This window comes from Syngnathus acus, chromosome 10 (genome assembly GCF_901709675.1).
Source record: "Syngnathus acus chromosome 10, fSynAcu1.2, whole genome shotgun sequence".
Classification (NCBI taxonomy): Eukaryota; Metazoa; Chordata; class Actinopteri; order Syngnathiformes; family Syngnathidae; genus Syngnathus; species Syngnathus acus.
Window position 1 is genome coordinate 13,782,959 of NC_051095.1, and position 26,349 is coordinate 13,809,307.

Below are 26,349 nucleotides of genomic sequence, written 5' to 3' on the forward strand. Positions count from 1 at the left end.
GGGGCGAAACACATTTTGTTTGCCAAGCACATTTCATGATTTGTTTGAGAAACAATACTTTTGCAAAGTGCGGGCTCTTTTCAGCTTTGGAGGGAGTTGTGGAAAATGCGACAGTATTCTGGCCTTCAGCAAAAGTGTATATTTACCTTGGAAATGAGTGTCTAGCAAATGTGGTAGAAGACTTTTGGTCTGGCAGCGGGCAGAATAATTTGATTCTCAGTTTGACCAAGGTTTTTGACTTGAACTATGCAACCTGCATTTGTACATTAATATTTATATGATTTTGTATTTTTCTTTTTTGTGTGTGCGTGTGTGTGTTTTAGGCACTGTCCTTGAGTTTGGATCCTCATTTATATAAATATACAGTACTCGCATATAAAAGATGGAACACATACAGTAACGCGTCATATTTTGACCATCATAAAACCTACACAGTTCAGGCAATGTTTATGTAACCAGTGAAACATTCTCAACTATCATACAAGTATAAAAACAAGTTACCATAATAAAACTAAAATAGAGTGGAACAACTCATCGTTTCCAGATACCTGAGCGGGACGAGATGGGACCATCTCTGGCCATTTTTACCCTAGTCATTATCCATCAAGAGCTAATTCTCTCAGTATGCAATATTATGTTTAATCCATTTGTGTTGGTTATATAGTGCTAAACAGCCAGACACTTTACTGTGTCACAGTAAGAGGAAATAAGGTCAGGCAGTCGGAATAGTTTATTGGCAAGCTTCTCTGGACATTTTCATTCTAGTCATTATCCACTATGCTGTCAGCTGCATTGTATTTATGTTAGCATCTATCAGCTAGACAGTGAGAGATAATGCCTCCCTGCAGAGATTGTGTTTTGGGGGAAGAAAAGCATGCACCACAATTTTCTTTGTGCCTTTTTGTGGTGTGTTCACGTGAACTGGAGAACTGGAGCTGAATCCTTGCACTGAGAGCTTTTCAATGTTTCCAAGGTTGAATGTTTTGGAATGCATCAATACTCCTCGTGAAAAATGTATTTGGAGGGTACATTGTTTGTGTTGGTGAATGGTTGTTCAGATGTATTGGAATGGCAAGGTCAGTTTGTTTTTGCTGTAAACTGAAGTCGGTTTCAAATAAAAAAAGAACACGAGACAAAAGTTCCAGCTTTAATTTCATAGCTCATCAATAAAGACTAGTGAAGCAGCCGTGCAAGCCCAAGCCATGGCTCTACCTCCACCGTGCCTCACAGATGAGCTTGTGTGGTTTTGCTCATGAGCAGATCCTTTCTTTCTCCATACTTTGACCTTTACATCCCTTTGGCAAAGGTTAATCTTGGTCTCATCAGTGGCTCATCGCTGTACTGCTTAACAAAATCCAAGCTAGCCTTCCAGTCCTAATTGATGATGTAACTCAAAATGGTAGCAGCAGATTGACTTCTTAAGCAATTGACAGAAAAATGCATCCAAACTAATCGAGAGAAGCTTCATCATGCAACAAGATGTTGACTCATAACACAACAGAGGACTTCATCATGGGGACAAAGTGGAATATTTTAGACTGGCCAAGTCAGTCACCAAACCTTAACCCAATAGAGGATGCATTTCATCTCCTGAGAACGAGACGGAAGAAACAAACAAAAATGGAAAGAAGCTGCACTAAAGGCCTGGAAATGAAGAATGCCACGCAAACAGTTGTTGCAAGTAAGGGTTATGCTAAATGATTAAACGGTAGTCCCTTTAAATTATTTTAATAATGTCTGTTCCAATATTTTGTTCACTTGAAAATTGTGTAGATTCAGACAAAACACATCTACACTACCGTTCAAAAGTTTGGGGTCACAAAATTGTTTGGGTGACCCCAAACCTTTGAACGGTAGTGTAAATATTATTATAATAAAATATTATGAATTAAATATTATAAATTATATCTTATATTTGTATAAGATTATATATAATCTATGAATATAAGTATACATATATATTATAAGATTTTTTACACAGAAGATTATATATATAATCTATAAATAATTATCTAAATAAATATATACACTACCGTTCAAAAGTTTGGGGTCACCCAAACAATTTTGTGACCCCAAACTTTTGAACGGTAGTGTACATGTAGATACTATGAAACAAAAGCTGAATATTTTTTGTCTCATCTTTTGATCTGAAACCCAAATGCCTTCAGTATACAACCAAAAGAAAATAATTTGAGGTTGGTCGTCGAATGAATTCAAATTTTTAAAACTTTTAATTTATGCAACTTGTGATCCACAGCTGGTGTGCACAGAAAATCATGCAATTCCACTGAACTGGTCCCAAAAATAATTATTTTCCAATATTGTATATTTGTCCATCTGTTCATGCCAGTAACTGAAGTGACACAAGAATTAAATGCTCTTCAGTAAGATGTCAAAAGGCACATTATCAACGTGTGTCTGCACTTTTTGTGGTTTTCGGTGGAGTGCAATGAGAGTTGTCTCCTCACAAAATGCGCCTTGGCTCAAAGTTGGTCAAACACTGCTCCGATAGCATTGGAGCGATCATCTGCATGCTGCTGATCCCCCAGCTGGCAGAGCGAGGTACGACTACCTCGATAGCATGTCAAAAGTTTTTAGACAGGGTGTCCTCTTACTGATTTTGTTTTCCCCCAACATTTTACCCATGCAAGTAAGGTGAATTTTTCCATTCTTTTTTTCCCCCTAAACCATTTGAGTTTTTGTTTTTGACTGCGTCCACGCAGCGTCTTCTCGAGGCATGGCTGGATGGATCCATGCGAATTACAAAGCCTCCTCCTCTCTCTCTCTCTCTCTCTCTCTCTCTCTCTCTCTCTCTCTCTCTCTCTCTCTCTCTCTCTCTCACACACACACATCCGATCTAGAGAGTTCAGTCTTTGAGGGGGAGGGCGTCCGTGCATCACTTCCCTCCAGCCGCGTTAAGAGCTTCGGTCGCCGGCGTCTTGTCCTTCTCTCTCTCTCTCTCTCTCTCTCTCTCTCTCTCTCTCTCTCTCTCTCTCTCTCTCTCTCTCTCTCTCTCTCTCTCTCTCCCCGTGGATGTGCTCGAACTGGCACCGAAGCACGTCGTTTGTCGTGAGGGTGGGACGTGCGTTTACAGACAAGAGAGAAAGAGAGAGAGGAAGGGGTGCAGGAAAAAAAAAAGGAGTCTCTTTCTGTGCGTGGTGTGGCTGCTCTGCTGTCATTGCAGCCCAGCCTGCCGAGCAGCACGGACCGGAGCGAAGTGGGGACGACAAACCGTGTCTCCATCCCGGGATTTATTGACGGCAAGAGGACGATCACACAAGTCAGGGGGAGGGAAACAAAATTGCATCTCGGAGCCGCTTTGGACGATGTTTCTCTTGCAGTACACAGGTACATGTTGACAACTTTTCAATGGTTTTGGTTTCAGTGGAGCCCCCGGGTGACTTCTGCGGGCTGTACCCGCTCACACTGCACCACTTCAGGGAACGTTTGATCACTGATCGTCATGTGGGTCCTCTAACAGCGCGTCTTAATTTTTTTGTGTTTTATTGTGTTGTTTAATTTTTGCTGCGTAAATGATATCATCCTTTTTTTTTCTTTATGCATATTATTTTGATTGACATTGCAGTCTTATGCATAAATTGTTGGATCCCTGTATGGGTTGTTTTTTCCTCACCCTGTATTAAATGTTGGCTGGTTGCGTTGAGATGCCAAAATTTATTTCCTAAGCATGGATCACCTCGATTTTTGTTGTTGTTGTGTGGTCTCACAGGATCTCATTAGCAGCGTTACTGTTTTGAAGTGCTCCCATTAACCTGCTCAACTGTGTTCAGCTTCCTGTGTTTAGACTTTACTATACTGTAGATGTCCCGCAGCGTTGTTGGCCGATGAGCGTTTCGGGAAAAGGTGCTTCCCACTCTATTAATGCTTCGCTACCTCTTGAATGAAAATCTTACCTGCGTTTATATCTTTTGGAGTTAATCTACCTTAAGCATTCTGCAGGATTGTTGGACTGTGAAGCTGTAAGGGCTGATGAAATTCTCTTGCTGTCCTTCCGTATGACTTATACGTACTTGGTTTGTTATTAGACGAAGCTCCCATTTCGATTCATTCTTTATACTAATAGATATCTTGAGACGTAGTTGTAGTTTTTATACCTTTTGACTTGATGTCCGCAAGACTCCCCCCCCCCCCCTCCATCATTGTGATCATAATGGTTTATTGTTGTTATTCACATAAATTGTTTGAAAAGTGGTTCCCTGTGTTAATGCTTTTGAGAGTAATGTATGTCACAGTCAGACGTTCCAGTTGCCCTGCAAACGTTTTATCTGTGGCGTAGTGATAAAACTAATTTGATTCCTTGAATGAGCATCCTGTCTGGGTTTGTGCCATTGGCAGATGACTCACAGCACTGCTGACCTTTTGACTTATTGCTTGGTCTGCTGTAGGATTTAAGAGTATTAGCAATGTGATATTTTCTTCTCAGTGTAATCAAAGTTCACACTTAGGTTTGGTGCTATTACTGGCTGTAGTAGTGGTTTCAAAAGTTGTTCCTGTTTCTAATTTTGGACTTAATATACCTCAGATGCCCTAGTGTTGTTGGTTTTATAAGTGTGTAAGGTTGTGTCACAGTCCTTCAGTAGAGCTTTGCATGAACTACCGCTTAAATTTCACTCAATTGGTTTATTGTTTTGTTATCCTTTTTATTGCAGTCATAATGCACAATAGACTTGATTGCTGTTATTTGTAGAAGTGGCTTATGAAAAGTACGTTCATGATCATTTGACCAGTCAGACCCAAACTTGATGCGCATCGCCATCCAGTACCGTAATTTTCGGACTATAAGTCGCACCGGAGTATAAGTCGCACCAGCCATAAAATGCCCAAAAAAGTGAAAAAAAAACATATATATGTATATAAGTCGCTCCTGAGTATAAGTCGCCCCCCCACCCAAACTATGAAAAAAACCGCGACTTATAGTCCGAAAATTACGGTAGTTACAATTTTTTCAGCTTTACTATTCAATGTGTTTTGATGAAGCGCAAAATACAAATTTTAAGTTGTAAACTGGGATTCGAAACTAAGCCTTGCAGTATGTAAAATAAATACACCTTAAATTTTACTTGGGTCAGAATATGGTTGATCGTGGTGGCAGCGTGCTTCAATTTTCAAAGTACCGTAATTTTCGGACTATAAGTCACTCCGGAGTATAAGTCGCACCAGCCATAAAATGAAAAAAAAACATATATATAAGTCGCTCCGGAGTATAAGTCGCATTTTGGGGGGCAATTTATTCGACAAAATCCAACACCAAGAACAGACATGAACGAGCAACAACAGGCTAAACGATACGGTATGCTAACGTGACAAACACAAACGAGGAGCTGAGAACGGGCCTGACGTAACATTCAGTTATTTAAAAAAAACTATTACATAAATAACACGTTTATAAAACCATCTGTGTCACTCCAATTCATTAAATCCATCGATCGTCCTTTGTCAACAATGCCGTGTGCCGCGCCGCAGTTCAAATTATTCCACAGGCCCATACAACGATATATAAACTATATTTTAAATAACTATCACATAAACAACAATATTATCAAACCATTTGTGTCACTCCAAATCATTAAATCCATCGATCAAATTTCTCGTCTTTTATCGACCGTCCTTTGTCAACAATGCCCTGTGCCGCGCCGCAGTTCAAATTATTCCACAGGCCCATACAACGATATATAAACTATATTTTAAATAATTATCACATAAACAACAATATTATCAAACCATTTGTGTCACTCCAAATCATTAAATCCATCGATCAAATTTCTCGTCCTTTATGTCATCCTGGTGACAGAGGACATGTCCAGAGGATATGGCGCTTTAAAGTGTTAATTACTTTATTTGATTTTTACTCTCTATTTTTCATGTTTTGAATATGTTCAAGATAAAGATATCAAAGCATGTGAAGTGATCAACTATACTAAAAATAACATGTGAAGTGGTCAACTATACTTGTAAGTAAGTGATGTGTTAATGATCAAGTAAAAATTTGTGAAAAAAAACGTATATAAGTCGCTCCTGAGTATAAGTCGCCCCCCCACCCAAACTATGAAAGAAACCGCGACTTATAGTCCGAAAATTACGGTAATCAAAGCACGACATTGAGTTTAATACTGTTTCTGACAAGAAATTGGTCGTCTTCTTCACTACCTCTTAAATGATTGAATTCTTTGAGTGCCTTTGGCGACCCACAGGAAGAGAAAAAGGCCCATCCTACCTTCTATATGCTCTGATCAATCAGCATCTATTAGCTAGCCCTTAATGGTACAAGGGAGCGAGTGGAAGGGGGTTGTTGCTTTTTGTTGCGCTGTGCTTGCTTGAGCGAGAGTGCGTAAATATTTAATCTCTGGCAGAGTACGATAGCGCTGCAGAACAAATGAGTGCTGAATGCAGAGCGAACGACTGGTTGTAGCCTGCGATGTCAGGAGACTTGACAAATTTGGGGATATTCGCAAATTTTAATTGGTCAATTCCTGACAACCTGTACTTTCTAAAGTGAATTCTGTTGGTTGAGGCTGTCCAGAGGAATTATTAAAGCAAGTGGAGAAAACAACTATAAAGGTAGTATGGTGAAACTGTTACCTCAATGACATTACATCACTTGTTTTATAGCTGGGGTGGGCAACTCAAGCTGGTGATCCAGCTGGCTCACCTGGACTGTTTGCCATCTTATCACAGGCAATATACCCTAAAAACACGAATGACATTTCTACTTAATTCCTTTGGCACCATTTGAAGAAACCAGGCGGGGCTGTATTGAAAAATCATCTAGTTATCTTTCTATGCCTCCTCACCTTTTCCAGTAAAACTAGAAGAACACAGAGAATGTCATTATGGTCGATTGAGGTGAAGATCAATTTCCATTGTGGAGAGCAGCTATATGACGGAATATAGTTCAATTTGTTCTTTTTCTGATTAAAGCAGTTTAGCTCGAGATGACTCCATGGTCAGCGGTTCAGTGTTGACTCATGCGGGATCTGCAGTTTGTCTCAATGCTTTGGTAGCATAAATAAGATGTTTGATGTGGACGCCAAGTCGCTGGAAACATCATGACTCACTTGAGTTTCTGTAACTTGAATTAATCAAAAGTAGACCTTCGTGGCTGAGTGAACTTAAAAAAGGCCTTTACCATGTGCTTAAATGGCACCACTTCTCCACAGAACCCCTTTTTTTTTTCAGCAATCCCTAATAAGTTACAACAATCCATGTGAGGTAGCAAGTGAGGTGTGAGCTATGAGCTCCGCTTCCCTTCACACGCCAGCAGTCAAAGGCTGTTAAGGTAATAATTCCATTGTTGACTTTTTGCCTCATCACTCTTGAATCTCTTTAGCATGCTAATGTAACGTAATGATTGCTGTTTATTTCTGTGCCTACTGCTCACTTGTATATGCCCCACAGCAAGTCTGCTGTTTTCTAATGAACAAGGGCCGTGAAGATGTCAAGCTAATATTAAATGGTCGACGAAAAAGGATAAAAGGCGGAGCTACAATATCCCTCAAAAGATCAGCAGGCTCGGTTATGGCAGCAGCAGTTCAACCTGCCATCTGGAATCCGAGTCGCTAAGAGAGCTTGGCAGCTCGATGTCAAGAGCTGCGGAGGATATTGGTGATACTGCTCAAGCTCTTCATACCGTAATCGTTTTACTGATAAGCGACCGCGCACGGAAGCTTGAAATTGGAGCTAAGGACCCAGCAAGTTGAGGAGCTCCACAAGAGAACGTAGTCAGCCGTCAACGTGATTCCGGGAAGCGGTGAGGCGGGATGGCGGCTGCTTTCCTTGCCTGCTGAGTTAAACCCTTCTGACAGTCCCTTTGAGCGCGGCACAGTCAAAGTGTTGCGAAGCCGCCGGATTATACCATTCACCGGGTTACAAGTTTCCTACATTTTAACACCCCCACCCCACTAGCCTCCATAAAAGGCTGATCACAAAGTCAAGGCCAGAGGGCCAGATTCGGCCCTCCACACAATTTTAGGTGCCTGCTAAATAAAGTTTGCCCGGATTTTTCCAAGTAACCACAAAAAAATTATGATCATTAAATGCAGGGCAATTATGTAACAAATGGGAGAGCAGAAGTGTCAAACTCTGGCTCGCGGACCAGATTTCTTGCACTGTTCTTCATTCATTCTCTGTTTTTCATTCAAAATTAAACCATTAAATGGTTGCTTCTGTTTACACAAAAGATAAGCGGTTTCTTTTACATTTTGTTCATTTACTGGACAAAATATGAACCAAACCATGAAAATAAAAACCAATACACGTAAGAGCCACATTTTTATACACCATTTCTCTTCTAGTGATGATACATTTATTAGGTTTCACCATTATAACCTGCCCCCTGAGGGCTCCCATAACTGTTATGTGGCATGCGATGACACCCCAGTCCTAGAGCTTACAATTAGATAGCAACATTTGATTCATGGGCCTCAAATAAACGTCATACTCTTATTTTTCACTGGTGATTTACTATGTTAAATATCCCATCACTTAAAAAGCCAAGGTTCATCTATCCCTCTAGAACAGTGGTTCCTTAACCTTGTTGGAGGTACCGAACCCCACCAGTTTCATATGCGCATTCACCGAACCCCTCGTGAAAATTTCTTTTTTTTTTAAAATTCAAGACATGGATGTTTTTTACTGGTGCACAAAATGAGCCGTGCATGAACAGTTGAGGAGCTCAGAACAAACCCAACACAATGCATGAGCTCACAACACATTACATACCTGCAAATCAGTGTGGCTTTTGCTGTTGCCTTTGCGAGACCAGTTCAGATATGTGTCATCACGAATTTACACGACATTCAGGTGTGTTCGGACCTCGCTCTGCCGAACCCCTGAGACCGACTCACCGAACCCCTCGGGTTTGATCCAACCCATGTTAAGAACCACTGCTCTAAAAAAATTTGCTCAAACAAATTCACCATTTGGAGCAGCTCTTCTCCAGTTACAGTTTATTGGCAGGCAAGCATAATTGACTGGACGCTCTACAGACTGAATCATGGACCACCTAAAGTCAAGTGATCATTTGCTATGAATGTGTAGACTTGGATTTTCTGGAAAATGGACTTTAAAAGTTATCCGTTTTTCGATGTGCAACTGCTCCACCGGTGCTAATATTGAACATCTTTAAAGGAACAAATGATTTTGATTTGGACCTTATATGATTAGTGCCCTGCATTTCATATCCATCGGTTTGTCAAGCTTGACATGTATCATCACTTAGTTGACATGTACAGTCGACTGCCATTTTAGCTTCTTGTGTTAACTTCTTTTGTGTGTAGACTTGTTTGTTCGCCTCTTGCACAATCTAAAGAAAGCAATATTTGTTGGATTGTGGCTGATTCCTCAGGTACCGCTGTGACTTATTTTTGTTCTGCATGAGTCTTGGGTAATTTGACGTTAATGAGGCATGAATTCAAAGTACCGGTACTGTTTCTGGTTGCCACACTTTATGCAGATAGCCGTTTCACAACTTTTAGGGATACGATTCTTCACATTTAGCTGTAAAAGAATATATTGCATTTGTAGCTTGTCAATGATGACACCCACTCATATAAAAGCTATAGGAACACTCATGGTATGGATCTTGACTATATTAGGGTATTGGTTTCCTATAAACGGTATACAGCGTTCAGTGTGCAAGGGATAGAAAACAGATGACGACATTCGTCATTTTTGACAACACTAATAAATCTTCCTGCCGCTCACTTGCGGGTGGTGATCAACTTTTACGGGCAGTAAACTGACAAGACCCTTCAAAACATGAATGAATGTGCCAGGTGTGTAAGGGAAGGAGGGATGCATGGTACATTTTTATGGGGTTTGTTTATACAATGGAAAACAAACTCCCACTTGTGGGCGAATATCTTTTTCCTAGGTCATCCTATTCGGAGAACTGCAAATCTACACTTGTCAATTATGTTTCACCCAAAACAGATCTTTGAGAAAAACATAGCAGCATTCCACCAAACCATCTTACGTTAGTATCATAATAATGAGACACTTTGAGCTTGTGTTGTACTTGCTATAAAACATCATGCAGGCACACACTTGTAGCTGCGCTTCACGGTGTTTCCTACTTAGGTTGTAAATTTTTTTGTGCCTACCTGGCAGGGTGCCATTCCCAGGAGATGTTTTGCGCTATCGTATGCTAGCAGTTTTAACAAAAGCAGTTGGACAAGAAACAGTGTGATGGATCACTGTGGGGATATTCAATACACCGCTGATGTACACTGGATAAGTTAGCGGTGCATGCCACTGCTACAAATTGTTCTTTAATGCCAGATGATAAATGGATCCACTGAATTTTATTCACTTTTCAAGCCGAGTTTAGACTTTAAGTATAATAACTAGCCATTGCCCATATTGTGGCCTTATGTGAGAGGACATTTATCAGTTTTGCTGCCCTCCTCATACAGTGTTATTATAACACCCAAGTGCCTGGCGTTCACAGCACACCGCCCTTAAAATACACCATGCCGTCTTTTAGAAATAGCTCACCCCTTGGACGTTCTAATGAGGTGTCTAACAGCATACTCAGACCAGGTGCTATGCTTCAGCCCACATGACACCTAAAGTCAGGTATAGTGGTGCTGTGGTGTGCTCAAGTTTATTTTTCTTCTTCTCTGGCAGGCTCAGAAGAAGTGGGCCATGGCCCAATAAGATTGGTCAAGTAGGGGTCTCAAACATGCTGTTCGGGGGGCCATTTGCAGCCCCTTATGTGACATCAGAGTTTGAATTTAGTGTAGCCCCCATGTTTTCTTCTTTCTTTTTTTGCCGTGTTAAGGCTCTGTGTGTGTGTGTGGCTGTGTTGTGTGTTTTACAGACACATTTCCAGAGAAATGTATAGAGAAATTTGCAGGGAAAAATTACTTTTTTGTGGAATATTGATGTGGCCCAGACACATCCCGACTCCCCACGAGGTGAGTCAATTACATACTCATTTGCAACATCCATCCATCCATCCATCCATCCATCCATCCATCCATCCATCCATCCATCCATCCATCCATCCATCCATCCATCCATCCATCCATCCATTTTCTATACCGCTTGTCCCCACGGGGGTCGCGGGCATGCTGGAGCCTATCCCAGCAGTCATTGGGCAGTAGGCGGTGGACACCCTGAACTAGTTGCCAGTCAATCGCATGGCACACAGAGATGAGGAACCATCCGCACTCACACCTAGGGGCAATTTAGAGAGCTCAATCGGCCTACCAAGCATGTTTTTGGGATGTGGTAGGCAATCGGAGTGCCCGGAGAAAATCCACTCTGGCACTGGGAGAACATGCAAACGCCACACAGAAAGGGCTGGAGGTGGAATCGAACCCGCACCCTCCTAACTGTGAGGCGGACGTGCTAACCAGCGCGCCGACATGCTAACCAGTGCACATCCGTGCCATAAAATTACTGTAACATTGTTTCTTGCAAATTAAGTATGATAACTATCATCTTGCTTTTTTAAATAAACACAATTACTACTGTAGAAATACAGGCAGTCACACACTTTAGATGCGTTATGCAAATGCTATGACATAATCAAGAAATAATCCGGTCAAATCAACTGTATGTTTAGTCACGTACAGGCATATTTGAACACTATTCTTGACAGTTATCGGTAATAATTACCATCTTGCATAATAGAAACAAGGACAACAACAAAATAATCCTTATCTTGTCAAAAAGACCACAACATACTGAACTCGTGCATGCATTCAGCTTGGCTTTTACTATAATCCATATAATTGCCCCTCTTGTCAGTACCTGATGATAAACACCAACTCGCACAAAAAAAACATTGACCAAAAATTATCCAGAGTAAAAAAAAAAAAAAATAATCACCACACACTTGATCACATTTCTGGTTAGACTTTTTGCATATTTTTCCCCGAAATTAAAGTTAAACCGCAAATCACAATTTTCTAAATTCAGGTTTAGTTCTATTGCAGAAATGGAAATCCTTCTGTAAAACCTGCCAGATTCATTCAGGACATCTTGTGGAACATGTTTCTGATAACTTGGGAAATCCTTGTCATAATATACAACTCTGAAGGACTAGATCCTCCTGGCTTGAAACACAAGTTTCCCCCCCCAAAGATTAATATACTCAAAATTTCTTCCATGGAGAGAATTGCAAAAGCAGACACTGTGGTTCTGCGGGCTGGACCGGAGAATCTGGGGAGTCCGGAGATTTTGCTTGTTTGGAGAGAAGCCATCACTCTGCTGTAATTGAGACCGAGAGTGCAGATTTCCGTAGTTTTTACAGTGGGGGTAAAGAAATGGCTCAGCCGGAAAACAAAATTGTTTCGGACTGAATGGCCGTGGCAGTAACTAAGAATGTATTTTTAAAAGAGAGGTTGTCACAGACACAATAAACAGAGTCTGTTATATTTTTATTTGAAAATATTTGTCAAGAATTTAACACATTAGTCAAGTTTATTTTTGTTTTGTTGCATTTTTAACATGACGAAGATCAGGATAAGATGTAGTATTAATATATTTGTCTTTGGTAGGCAAACTTCCAACCCAGTTTTTAATGATTCAACTCAATTTTTTGTGTTCCGCCCCCAGTTGTGTTACACAAAAAGAGACAAAAAGCAGAAGCACATGATAAGAGAACTGAACAATACACAGCCGAAGAGTACAGAGTTATAAGCTGTTGGCATTATATTCTGAGCGTGATTGCATTTCTTTAGTGGCTACTCCAAGCTGATGTTATAAGGCCGTAATGGTTGTTGAAAGTGGCTTTAACATACATTGCATTCGGCTTAGCATTCCATTGTTTTGATGTTGTTAACAATTCCTCTACTTTTTTTTATTTATTGCTAGAATCACACTGAATTGAATGCTGTAGATGACCATGGGCCTTAAGCCCGGTTCTCACGGCAGGATTTCAGCCCCAAATCTCAGCTCCGGACAATCATAGGCTGACCCCGATTCTACGAATGGCTCCAAAGATAATCTTATCAGATAATCCTCCGGTGTGTGGTGTGCTCAGGTTGATCTCGGCCGCTTGGAAGGACGTCCAACCTCAAATCAGGAATATTCAACATGTTGGATTTTTTTGGCCTGACTTCACACCGTGTGGCGTCCCCCAAGGAACAACACATTCTGCTAAAACCAAACCAAAAATTGTTGCTTCTTTGTCCACTTCTTTGTCTATTTGTTTACTCTGAACTCACGCTAAATCTTGGGAGGTTTTGAAAGATTTCCCGTCCAAGGTGGGAATATTCATGAATGAAATCGGTTTGTGCATGATGTGTCAGTCTACACACGGTACGTTCAAAACTGTTATACATCTGATTTTGTTCTCAGCATGTACGGGGTCGGAAGACAGTTTTCAAATCTTGCCGTGTGATCCAAGCTGTAGGTAGCCCAGCCCTGCACTAAAACATAACATTTGGCTTGTTCAAGCACCCGTCTCATGTTTAGAACCATCTGTTTGGCCTTCTGTAGGAAGGAAGTGGGAGTTAACATAAGGATGACTGACACATTTTTTGTGGCAACTTTGTTTTGTTTTTTATTATCCAAACAAGCTAGTAATGTAATGTGTCCATCACACATATGGTTTGTCAATATGCAGAAACTTTCATAGCTGAGGACTGGGATTAATAAACTCCAGATCAAAGGAGGCCCTGTGTCAGCTTGCATTTTTACCACAACGAAATTTCGCACAAGTAATGCTCTGCAAATTTTACAGTTCACCAGTATTACTTTCTCGGGAATGACAAGTCAGCACTTAAAAGGAGATGATCCAGCGTTGGTTCGGAATGGGGTGTAATTTAGTGTTCTTGTAAATTATAGCTGTACTTTGGAGCGCCGGAACGCCATCCGAGTCAACCTTTGGCAGAATTTAACAACCAGACCTTCTGCCTTTGTGGCTTTGAAGGATTGACACAAAATTGTCTGTAATGGTACTGTAGTTAGAATTTTACATTTCCTCTACCTTTTGTTATGTCGATGGTAATGCAGCGTTTTGGAATGAAGTAGGGAAAGTGCGCAGTGCAAGCACAGGAACAGTTTGCAAATTGCACAACAAAAGGTGCAAATGACCTAGATTCAAAGCTTCTCGTCGTGGTTAGCACCACTGTGTTGCCCTAGTTCAAATAGTGAAACATCTTTCTTTGGAGGTTAGGATTGCTCATGTTCATAAAGCCAGACTACTTTATTCTGTCCGCTTTCAGAAAAGAAAAAGTTTTCACTCCATTGAATATTTCAGTACAGAGTAGCTGTACAGTCATGCATTAAGCTAGACATTTAATATGTTCCGTGAGCACACTCAAAACACTGTTTTGCTCAAATCATCTTTCCCTACTGAAATGAATGGAAATGCCGTTAATCAGTTCTGGACTTCCAAAAAAGCAACAAAAATCTTTAACATTTAATTCTATTGTACTTTCTAATAGCGTAATTACATAATTTGGTCTGACCAGTTAATTATAGTGGAGAAATCAGCAAGCTTTATAATATCAATAAGTAAATAGCTTGCTGTTAGATTGGAACCTTGAATATCAAACACGATTCATACTGGGATACTGTTGTGAGAAAATAATGGAAATGGAAATAGTCGAAATCTGGCTGCGTTTTACATTTGGCTAAAAAAATGTTAAAAAACAAATAATAATTAATCACAATACAATACGATAATGTGGTTCATCTCATTTGGCAGGAATAATTTCTCCCATTGTTTGCTCACCCACAGGCTCACGCCACTTTCACTTACCTTTGGCCAACGTTCACATCACTGCAGTTCTTTCAATGATCTGCCCTAAAGGCTGAATGCCAGTCATCGGCGAGCCTGTGACCTTAAAGACATACACTGACAACAGCTGAATTAACATCATGGCACCAAACACAGCCATTACAGACACCGAGGTAATTGGATTTGCAAATCAGCTGGGGCTCCGGATTTGTAGCGACACTGGGCTGGATAGGTCATATTTCAGCGACTTGCGTGCAATTTGTCACAGGAGGCTTTTGGCGGTAATGAGAAAGTGGCGCAAGGGAGTGTCTCCTTTTGTCCTATTGCCGACGTCCTACGACAGGATATTTGTGAGGATGTTTTGGCCCCTTACAATTAGAACCGTGTTTAGGATGGCTATCCATCGTCATAACATATTGCTCTCTATTGTGAATGGAAACAATGTGAGAATGTCTGTGTTCAGTGTAATAAATTACAACAATATAGTGAAGCCCAACAATTTGTAGGGACAGAGAGAGCCCTGCCGGGCATAGTGATATCACAAGGTACAAGGCACTATTGTTAGTTAAATAAAGTGCCTCAAGTCACTCCACCATAGTTCTTGGCACCAATTTATCACCAATGTGCAGGAAAGCTCTTCTTTAGTTAAGTTAAAGTTAAAGTCCCAATGATCATCACACACACATCTGGGTGTGGTGAAATTTGTCCTCTGCATTTAACCCATCCCCGTGTGATTTTGATCCATCCCCTGGGGGAGAGGGGAGCAGTGAGCAGCAGCGGTGCCGCCCTCGGGAATCATTTGGCGATCTAACCCCCCAATTCCAACCCTTAATGCTGAGTGCCAAGCAGGGAGGCAATGGGTCCCATTTTTATAGTCTTTGGTATGACCCGGCCGGGGTTTGAACCCACAACCTTCCAGTCTCAGGGCGGACACTCTACCACTAGGCCACTGAGTAGCCCAAATGAAGCTCCTCAACTAACTTTGGCACCAAGCTGGCACAAGATGGGGTGAGAGCAATATTTTCATTGCTTTGGTCTGAGCACAAAAGTCTTTCAGCAAACATGAAAGAATATGTTTATAAAGTGTCATGTGAATTTGCCAATACCAAATATACTAAAATCAAAACGAAACGCACTGCTTTCCATGTAAGTGTCCAATAGCAATAGAAAAGTACACTATGGCACGGAAACCAAAGCCTGATCAGGATTTACCTGATCTATATTGTATACTCATAAACTTACAAAACATAAATTTACAAACAGCATATTATTTGTCATGTTTGAATTAATTTCCAATCCACAAGTGCTTGACAATAGAATAATAATTTAATTCCATTGGACTTGCACTTTTCCATGTAGTTTGTGTCTCGTTGACGTGAAAATAACTTGATAATAAATCAACTTTCGTGGCTCACTGGCACGTGGGTGTACGAGAAATGACAATCCATTTCACCAACTTAATCTGTGAAAGCTGAAGCGAAGCTGAGGTTCTTAGTCATCCTCTGCGAGCTTGTCCCAGCAGAAGTCCGCGAGCTAGATCGATATGAAGATTAATTATTGTGTCTAACGTGAGGGCTGGCGCCACCTCACCTAGATCTCTTTCCAGGCCTCCCGTGAATGCCTTCCCTTTTCCTGATGAGTGTCGAGCGCCGGCTTGTTAGTGCAATCCTTGGACCGAAGCTTGGCTGTGAGAAAATTGGACAGAGGGCTCCAGTGGCAGCATGCTGAGGCGTATCGCTTTAGCAGCTCAGTTCACCATCACCTAGCAATGGTCTCAATGCTCCCCAATATAAGGTATTAGGTTGAGTGTTCTCAAAGGATCAGCACAACTTCTCCTCGTATGAATTGTTGCTTTGTCTGGATTGACCCCGCCTGTTGTATTGGTCTTAGAAATTACTACTTGTAATTAATTACTCAAAGGGTGGTTGATTCTTTTAACCAGGCTTTTCACAGACTGATACTGGCAATTTTGTTTTATTGTTGTGACATCAACTCAAGTACTCATTCAGCACATTCCTCAATAATAGCTCACCAACCAGATGAAGCACTTGGTCACGCCAGCCACATTCCTCTCTTTTATTTGTTTGCAAGTGTTTTCTTCATGGTCTTAGATCCAAACGCTTATGGACATTATCTATTATTCCTTGTGATTTTGTGGAATACCACAGAGCATCATTGCTGGTTGACTTCCAAGTTGCCCAAATTTCAAAGTGGCTTTCTTCCCACATGAGAAATTGTACACAGTACACCACATCCCAAATTATTATGCAATTGATGATTTTTTTTTCATTGTCATGCATAACATAAGTTGAGAGTAGGGTAATTGTATTTTTGTTTTAACTTTTTATGTCATTTATTTTTTTGTGGCATTTGGTTATGAAGGTTCAACTGAATAATACATAAAATCATAGAACTGAGTATATGGAATTAGGACAGATGGCAGCAATATAAAAAGCAGATCGTGGGAGACATTTAGCATCTCAAGCCATCTTGTATGAGCTCAGGGGCTAGGTTTCTTTGAGCGCTATTGGTATTTAAACGGGGTAGGCTCACACTGTGCATCATGTCTTTGGCATGGTTTAATTCCCCCAATTCTCACATAGACCACATAATAAATGATGAAATGACTGGATGACCTGCATTCCAGCTGCTAACGGAAAAGATTCATCTTGTTTACTCAAATTGGCCCTTTTTGCCCGTGCTGGGCTCTGTCTGAATATCATTTTGAGTGTGGTGCTCTCCGTTGTGGTGAATGTGTCAGATGTCTCATGGCACTGCAGCAGATGTAAACATTCTCAGGTGTGATTAAATCTCACATTCTACTCATTTCACTCAATCATCATCGAAAGATCAGACAGATTATTACAGCTGAAAGCTCTGGCCTTAGTCACCCACATTCTAAACATATACCATCAGCAGAAGACTAAATATAGTGAATTGAAGTTTTTATTTTTTAAAGAATGGTTCGCCATGTGCCAATTTCCTACTTGTTGTGAAGTGAGTTGGATTCACAGCCACCCTACGACACTCGTATCTTGTGATTTTACCCAGAAGTCGAAACAAAAAAATTGTTACAAACGACGCAGTTGACAAATTATTTTGTTTTTGAACTATATATTTTGAGGAAACTTACCTCCGCTCATTTGTTTTAGAGCTCACTTTTACAATCCTAGCTTGGCCATGGAAGGCTCACCTATGCTTCGTCTTATGTCTTGAAAACATAATTGGCTCCGCCATCCTATTAGCTGCTGTACGCATAGCAACAGGTAGATACACAAGTTCAATATGCCTTCTTTGTACATCCAATTTGTTACCTGTCATGTTGCAACACCAGCCATAGATAGATGAAAAAAGAAAATTAATTCCAGAACAATTTTCAGACCAATTACACAGTGGCTGGAAATCTCTTGCATAGTGTGTCGTGAGTGAGTGAGACAAATGGACTAATTCTTACAAAGCACCTGAGCATTGTAGTGTTAAGTATGCATTTATTTCTGAGCTATTGTCATCAAGGGAAGAATACACATTTACCTATACAGTAAGTATTTACATCAACAGCACATTTTTCCCATTACTTTGCAAGCGCCGTTGCCTCTGACCATGCAAACAATACAGTCCGTACAATGCACACTGTACATTACTTTTCACTGGCCATCCGATTGTCACATTATTTGGATGTCCCATGGTGCCCGCAGGTTAACAAAGCAGCAGGGAAATAATAGCCTAACCCCATGTTACAAGTGTTACTGTGAACAGCCAGCCGTCTGCCCAAATCTCCCCTGGAGTAATATTTTGACAAAGGCTTTTTGAAAAGCAGTGCTGTCAGCCCCCTGGCCAGACACACTCATTAGCCAGCACCGCCGCCAACAAAACAAGTTGGATGGAGACACACTGCACTTTTAGCTTCATTCAGCGAGGAAAAAGTGTTTGTTTTGTGAGAGAAAACACGGTGACACGCCTACTTAATGTGATTCCTCCGTTCACGCTGGCCAACAATTAGTTGTGAGATACATTGTCCACTTGATATAAAAAAAAAAAACGGCCCTCGAAAGTAGATGCCTTGCTTCACTTCAGAAAAAAAGTATCTTGTAATTGTCGCATTGTCTGGATGCTACTGCCCACATAGAAACATAAAATAGTTCATTCCTGTGCCCATTTGAATGCTGTTTATGATCAAAACAGTAGCAAATATCAGGGCACTTGGAGACCCTCAAGTGTGGAAACGTGATGCTTGTTATAAATGGTTCCACAATATACGTATTTATAAGTTCAACCATAGTCGCGCTTCACTTGGCTGAGTAATTCCCTAAACCGAGGTCTCGTGAGATGACACGTGTGAAACGTTTTGATTTGAAGTATTTTTTTTACCGGTAATCTTTTTCTTGCTCCAAAATTATGCAATGTCTTCAGCTGTTCAACTTTAGAGTTCCCAGTGTGTGCCTAGGGGTCTTCTATTTATTACAGTACCGACGGACAGTGATTGTAGATCAAGAACAATGTGCAGTAATCATCATGTGTGCAGTTATTCATTTGATTGTTTTATGGTTATGGCCTAGAAGTGTTTGTCTTGGAAATATTTACTGTTTGCATTATTTAGATACTGTTAGCGTATGTTAATGACAGACTACAGTGCGATTTTACACCCAAATAAAAAGAAACAGCTTTATCTCAGACCAAGGACCACCTATACCGTTTTCCCATGTGTAGACCAGGTGCTGACACTTTTTAAGGCAAAACATTTGTTAATTATTACATACAGGTTGAAGTCTTGGCTTCAGGGTTAGTGCATATCGAACACAGGTGTAAAACAATTTAATGTCCACTGGAGTGACAGGAACATGTGTTTGTCTTTTAGCAAGTGAGGTTTAGAGTTTCCTGGATGAGTGGGTAGGGTGTCCATCCAATACTTGGAAGACCGCTGGTTTAATTCCCACTTCCCTAACCAGGCTTGTGTTCCTCATCGTGGGATCGTAATGGCACACACATTGTCTAAAAGCAGCCGATGGTGCTTGTAAGGTGCTGCTAGGACAAGCAGGAAAAAAGCACAAGTGAGGTGGCTCATGAGTAGTTTATAAATAGAGACTCTTGTATGATTTATACTTCTTGTCTTGCTGGGAATTCACTGCATGTGACCCCATTGGCGCACATCTGAGAGATGAATCGAAGACAGAGTTGTCCCAGCATGACTTCTCTAATTTTAGATGCTATTATGTTTATTTATTTATTTTTGCTACTGTCATGTCACAAAGCATCCTGCCTGATAACCCCAAGGCTTTAGGATATTTCGTTCATCCTTCTTGTTGAAGGCCCCACGGATCTATGCGCCCCATCCTTTGAGACTGCAGTCACGTTGCAAAAAATCCGATATGTATCCAACCCAGGACCACATATGAAAGCAACTCGGGTGGTATTTGAAAAAATCGGAATTGAGCCGTTCAGACCATCATAAAAAAAATCAAAAAAAATCTGATACAGGTCACATACAGGCTAAAAAGTCCGATCTGGGTAACATTTGCCTGCAGTGTGAACCGAGCTTTAGTTCCTGGTGTACAGTCTGCTTGTTGACTGCATCATTAGAAAGGGGTTGTATTGATCGGGTAGGAGATTGAAATTGATTGAGATAGAGACTGAAATCAGTGAATCACAGCCGTTAAAATGATGTTCCTGTGGAGCAGTTGTATAGCTAATGAATTCTGAGAGCTAATATCCTTTCACAGCAACACTAGAAGGTTTTTTTGCCTCTCATATTCCTGGATGTAATAGTTCCAGTAGAAGAAAGATCTATGCTATATGTGCTTTACAAAAGCAAGAAATTGGGCAGATCAGATGTTGGATAGCTTCCTGGAATATAAATATGGATTCACAAAACAAGGCATGGGCTGGCATCAGATTCGAACAATATCATAACCATGAGCAAAAAAACATGTCAATTTTCTGCAATTATAGCTCTAACATGTATTACTTTGAAATGTTTGGGTGTATATATTTTTAATCTATTAAAGTACATGTAAAAAAAAAAAAAATCAAAATGTAGTACACATGTAATTATTTCTTTCTTTGGGATTCTCCACATTGTCAAGAAATGTCAGCGCTAACGTTAGCCATGCTAGTTAGATAATGATCTGCCCCTGTAGCAAGTCTTTATTACGGTAGTCATTTAACAATTGATATGCTAACTTTGCAACTGTTTGCAGTAATTTCAAGTGTCGCTCGCCTAAATGTGATACGTATCCTATTAGTACTATTGCTTCTTATAGTAATCTCTTTTTGCACACCCTGCTTTTCCCAAAGAAAATGTTTTTGATTACCCAAGCACCCGAAGAAAATCTCAAAAGAGCTGGCCTTTACAAAAGGAGAAAAGTCATCGGGCTCACTGATTGCTCACAACAACTGCTAGAAGGAGCTAGGTCATGTCTTTTTTCATCTACTGATGACTAAAAGAAAAACAAGACAGGTCATGTCACCGAAGCAAGGGCTTAGCGATTTAGAAACCGAGACGTTTCAAAAATGCACCATACCTTGAAATTGGTAACCAGCCTATGCCTACACATCAACGACCAATCGTCAGAGTCAGAAAAACATTCCTACACGTTGTGCTCTTCTGAGAGTAAATTTGTTTTCCTAGAAAATCAACTACGCCTCTGCTAGTCAAGTGGTTCACACCATTGGACGGCGTGGCTCAGTGGCATGCAGGTTATGGATTCATTCCTCAACCCTGGTGACCATGTCAAAGTGTCTTTGAGCAAGACACTGAACCCTAATTAGCTCTCAGTGGGCCTGCCAGTGCCTTGCATGACAGCAACTTCCCATTAGTGTGTAAATGGGTGAATGTGAGGCATTGTGAAGCGCTTTGGGCACCGTATGGTGTAGAGATAAAGTGCTGTCTGTATAAGTGCCACCATTTTTCCATTTTGCCCCCAATTCCACACAATTGACAAAAATGACACCAAGTGACCATTTCAACAACTATCAATTCAACACGTACTGTGTTAGTTCAAGAGATTTTACGGCCGTAACCCATTTTTTTTCTATAATCCTAATTTTGATGGATGTAAAGGCTTTATTTCATTGTGGTGGTTCGGTGACCTCTTCTGTATTGATGCAAAAGTATGATGTACAAACTGGCTAATTGCCTGGGTTCTGATTGTTTCCATGACTGGGCTATTTACTCTGGAAAGGCCATTTTCTCGTCGTGGTCCCCAAGTACCAATAAGTGTGAGTCATAGCCTTAGCTGAGAGATTCCACACCCCACGTGATTATTTTCCCCAATATCAGCATTGCATTTTGACTGTATATGGTAAATAGTGCTGGCTTGTCCCTCAGGAAAGAGTCTGGAATGCACAAACAGCTGGGAATGTCCAACTGCTTTTAGGCGTAGGCCAGGTCACACTGGAAAGGTTTGAAAATGTTCACACTGGAAAGATTTGAAAATGTTCACTCAAGTAGACACTGCAATGACTTAGAGCAAGTGACAGTAAGCACTTTAAGTTCTTATATTTACTTTGGATTTAAGTGGAGGAGAACTATTATAGAAGATAGATTAAGCCCACAAAGGTAGCTGGGATACTTTAAACGTGTCAACAAGTATTTTTGACACATTCCTCATGAGCAAATTGCTTTGGCTGTCTTGGGTTTGAAGCCTGCGTTCACCAGAATGCATTTAAGCTTCTTTAGCTTCTTCCATGAACGCTCACTAGGAATTAGATCAGTTTTGAGAATATAGCATTGTGTCTTCTTCTTACCCATTTTGGGATATTTTTAGCTGTTTTTTTTTTTTTTTTGTCCTATTGGAGCAGCTAATACCATGGGATTTCTGACACTGGACAGCACATTGCGCTCCAGAGTGGCTTGATAGACTTGAGAAGTCTCCCAGATTCAAGACAGCCTGTGCTGCATGCAGCAAAGCGGCTTCAGAATGTAACCTCACTGCAGGTTCATTCAGTTTCACGTTATTTCACCTACCGGTGAGTTTTTCTTTCCTTGACGTGATGGTATCAACAATGTTGTTCGCATGTGGAGCTCATTATAAGTCATGGGTTAGTCCTCTTAGGGTGGAACTTTGGCTTTCTTGAAGGCTGTGCAGTTTGTACTGAATGCACAATATGGTTTCAAATTATTCACATGGCCAACATGTTTCCTTAGTTGATATTTTAATAATACGATCCATATTTCGGTTTTATATGCTGTTCTGATTTGTTGCTAAAATCTGACAGAACACATCATGTGTTGCAATTATTTTATTTTTGTTTCATTAAGGTTGGCACCTCTAAAGATTCCGTAATGGAAATTTACTTGCACAGGTTTCTAGTATGTGATCAGCTAATCATGTCTTTGTATTTGGCAACCTGTTGTTCATTATCCACGGCTATTCTTGAAAGCTATGTTCCAAGTCACTGTAAACAGTTACTAATTATGGTCACGGGATGACTCATGTTTAGTCTACCGGCAGCTGCTGTAATTGTTTTTATTTTTTTTAAATTTTAATTGTTTATCACCACCATTACCTTGTCAAAATGGATCCAAGTGTTGGGAAAACACACAAACTTCAAACTTAAACCCAGAATCTCAAAACTGAGACAGACGTGGTAACCACCACACCAAAATGCTGCGCATGGACATGAGAGTACTGGAGAAAATATTTAACTACAAAAGACTCGTAGTTTGAACTTTTCATGCAGTCTATTAACCTTTTCAAAGAACGTAAAAGAATCACGAGAAGGAAATTAATTACACACACACACACACACACACACACACACACACACACACACACACACACACACACACACACACACACACACACACATTCCATAAAGACTTAAATGTTTCCTGCCCCATTTTTCACTTCCAAACATGTTGAGCTTTGCATACAAAAGACAATTTTTAGTCATACATGAGTGAGCTAATGAAGCCTGTGGCGGAAAATGTCAACTCTCGTTGTTTGATGTCACTTGTTATTCTGTCACAGCTAAACAGAGCTAAGGTGTTTGTGGCAGAGTGGCTTCTCGAGTGCCAGAAGGCATTATTCAGTCAAGCAAGCGACGCCACGCTACGCCATGACAAAGGAGAAAGTCGTCGGGAATCTATTCCTTGAGCTGCCTTTTTGAAATGCACGACATAAATAAGGCGAATCCCTACTGGGGCACCGGAGCACAACACAACATCTTTGTTTGACTTGAGGGAGGCCGGGGAGCAGTGGGGGTCACAATAGGTTATGCTCAGTCAAGTAAATACCCACTTAAGAACAAAATGATTTCTGTGATTTATTCAAAAAAGCCTTGGGTTTTTCACTGATGCATGCTAAAGTGCAGCACTAGCTCATCTAAGCAAAGAGAGAGTGGAGCCAAAAGGGTAAAAAGTCAATCACAATTTTAATGTGACCTTTGCTGCAAACTTTCCTTCCCAAGAAATACATTTGAGAATGAATAATAGTGTGTTCAAATCTGCATACTTGATCTACATGACAACAAGGTGAAGTCACATACATTTTTATGGAATGGTGTTCCTTATTATAATGTGACACTAAAATATGTCGCCATCTTTTAATACCAAAGGTCAACAGACCCGATGGATGTAAACATTTCAAATTGAGTAGTTTCTATTCCTACTTGACAATGCAAATCCAAGTCAATAGTTGTTTGTCTTTATATGTGTCATGTGATTGACTTTAACTGGATGCAAAATGTTCAAATTGTATGTTTTTGGATCAACTGAACCAGGGAGAAAAATATCTTAAATCAGATTGCAGATTAATTAATTGCAGATTAAACTCTTGGGCTATTCAATTTATTTAGTAGAAACCACCTTTTATACAGACTCAAACGCTTAAATGCAACCATGACACGGAAGGACTCACCTAAAAAGTATTAAACACGGACTTGTGTTGAAGAAACTGTTGACAGCTCCCAGCTGATGGCCTCCAACTCCTCTGCCTGATGTTTCCAGCAGCAGCCACATCTCACTCTGTGCTACCTTCCCCTTGACAAATGTCTGACAGAAACATTTGCATGCTAACTGCCATTGGCGAAGTATTAAGATGCTGAAGAGCCAAAGACTTAGTGGAAATGAAAACAACAAGCATAAAAAGCTTTGCATGAATGGCGAGCATGTGTTTTTACTTCAGTCCGATGTGTTATGTCCCGAGAAAATTAAATTGTAATCTAATGCTCAGAGGTGATAATAATGTGTCAAAAAAAATCAGCAAAGAAGACGGATGGTGAGTAAAAGCAGTCGTCATCCAAAGAAAATCTGTAGTTGCTCACTTTTACATCTGTCAAGGCCTCTGAGCGGTAGTTTCAAATAATCGCAGTGAAGCCATAGCGATGAAAAACAGTAGCATCACGTAAATGATTATGCAGTGTGTGTGTGGCGTCGATCATCACACGTCATTGCACTTCAAAGCTTCCCGGAACACAATCCAGATCGTGATGTTGTGCTGAATGACAAACAGCCATCTGTTCATTATTTTCTCCAGACCCGTATGGGAAAATACACCCCTAAAATAGCATCAAACGCGCAGAGCTGGTATTTGAAAGTGGGTGTCTGAAGAGCTCCCTCGTACCGTTACTCAGGGGGGACTCGGGCTTTTGGATACAAACTCAGACCGACTTCGTTCCAAGGTGGGGAGAAAGGAAAGAGGAGGCCGCAAGCATGCCGCAAACAATACAGACAACTAAGGAGTTCCCTTTTTTTTTTTCTCAGTATTAATTGACACACAAGGGAATACATTGTCTCATCTGCTCTGCTTGAAGCTCTGCAGTGCTAAGGCGTGGGCCTGCTTTTTGAAGTTGGACTACAGCTTTGCAGCTCCTGGTCAGGAAACGACTACTTCTAATAGATGCTGTGGTCACCACCTAGAGCAAAAACAATATAGACATATACGTATATGCTGATAGCGTGCTTTGTATTATTATTTTTACTACCGTATTTTCCGCCCTAAAAGGCGCACCTAAAAACCTAAAATTTTCTCAAAAGCCGACAGTGCGCCTTATAGGCCAGTGCGCCTTATATATGGATCAACTGATGAATTTGTTGATCCATACTGGTTGTACACAGTGCTCTGCCAAAATGTTTCAGTACGTTTTAGTACGACTAGTAAATTACAAGGTCGCATCGCTTCCCAGCATTACGGCAACTGTAGTCAGGGGGCGTCACCGAATAGCTGTTGTACCCGCGAGGCTATTTCATGTCAAAATAGGCTGCTCTGTTAATGTTTCGAGTAAATCTACGGATCGATATGGAAGGGAAACATAGGTAAGTAGTACCAATGCGTTAGATCGAACTTTAGTCAGTTCCGATCATTTTATAGGAGATCGTTTGAGAAACGTGATTGTTTACACTTTGCTGAGGCTCATGGGAGATTGCGAGCTGAGGCTCGTGAGACTTTGCGGATGGCTAATGCTATTGCGATAGCTGCTATACGTACCAGGCTATTTCATGTCAAAATAGGCTGCTCTGTTAATGTTTCGAGTAAATCTACGGATCGATATGGAAGGGAAACATAGGTAAGTAGTACCAATGCGTTAGATCGAACTTTAGTCAGTTCCGATCATTTTATAGGAGATCGTTTGAGAAACGCGATTGTTTACACTTCGCTGAGGCTCATGGGAGATTGCGAGCTGAGTCTCGTGAG

The 26,349-nt window shown here is 40.7% G+C and overlaps 1 protein-coding gene across 8 annotated transcripts in view; it reads left to right on the forward strand.

Annotated features, from left to right (window-relative positions):
- The window catches only part of enox2 (ecto-NOX disulfide-thiol exchanger 2), a 146,305-nt gene that overhangs the window by 36,452 nt on the left and 83,504 nt on the right, over positions 1-26,349 (forward strand). The window contains exon 2 of one of the 8 annotated variants that reach the window (XM_037263007.1): positions 3,185-3,348. The exons of 6 other annotated variants lie outside the window; for them this stretch is intronic. In XM_037263007.1, the coding sequence (XP_037118902.1) occupies positions 3,327-3,348 (22 nt within the window). In that variant the 5' untranslated portion in view covers positions 3,185-3,326. Of the gene's footprint in view, positions 1-2,899; positions 3,349-26,349 lie in introns of those variants that run through there. One more of the 8 variants, XM_037263006.1, reaches the window with a different exon arrangement.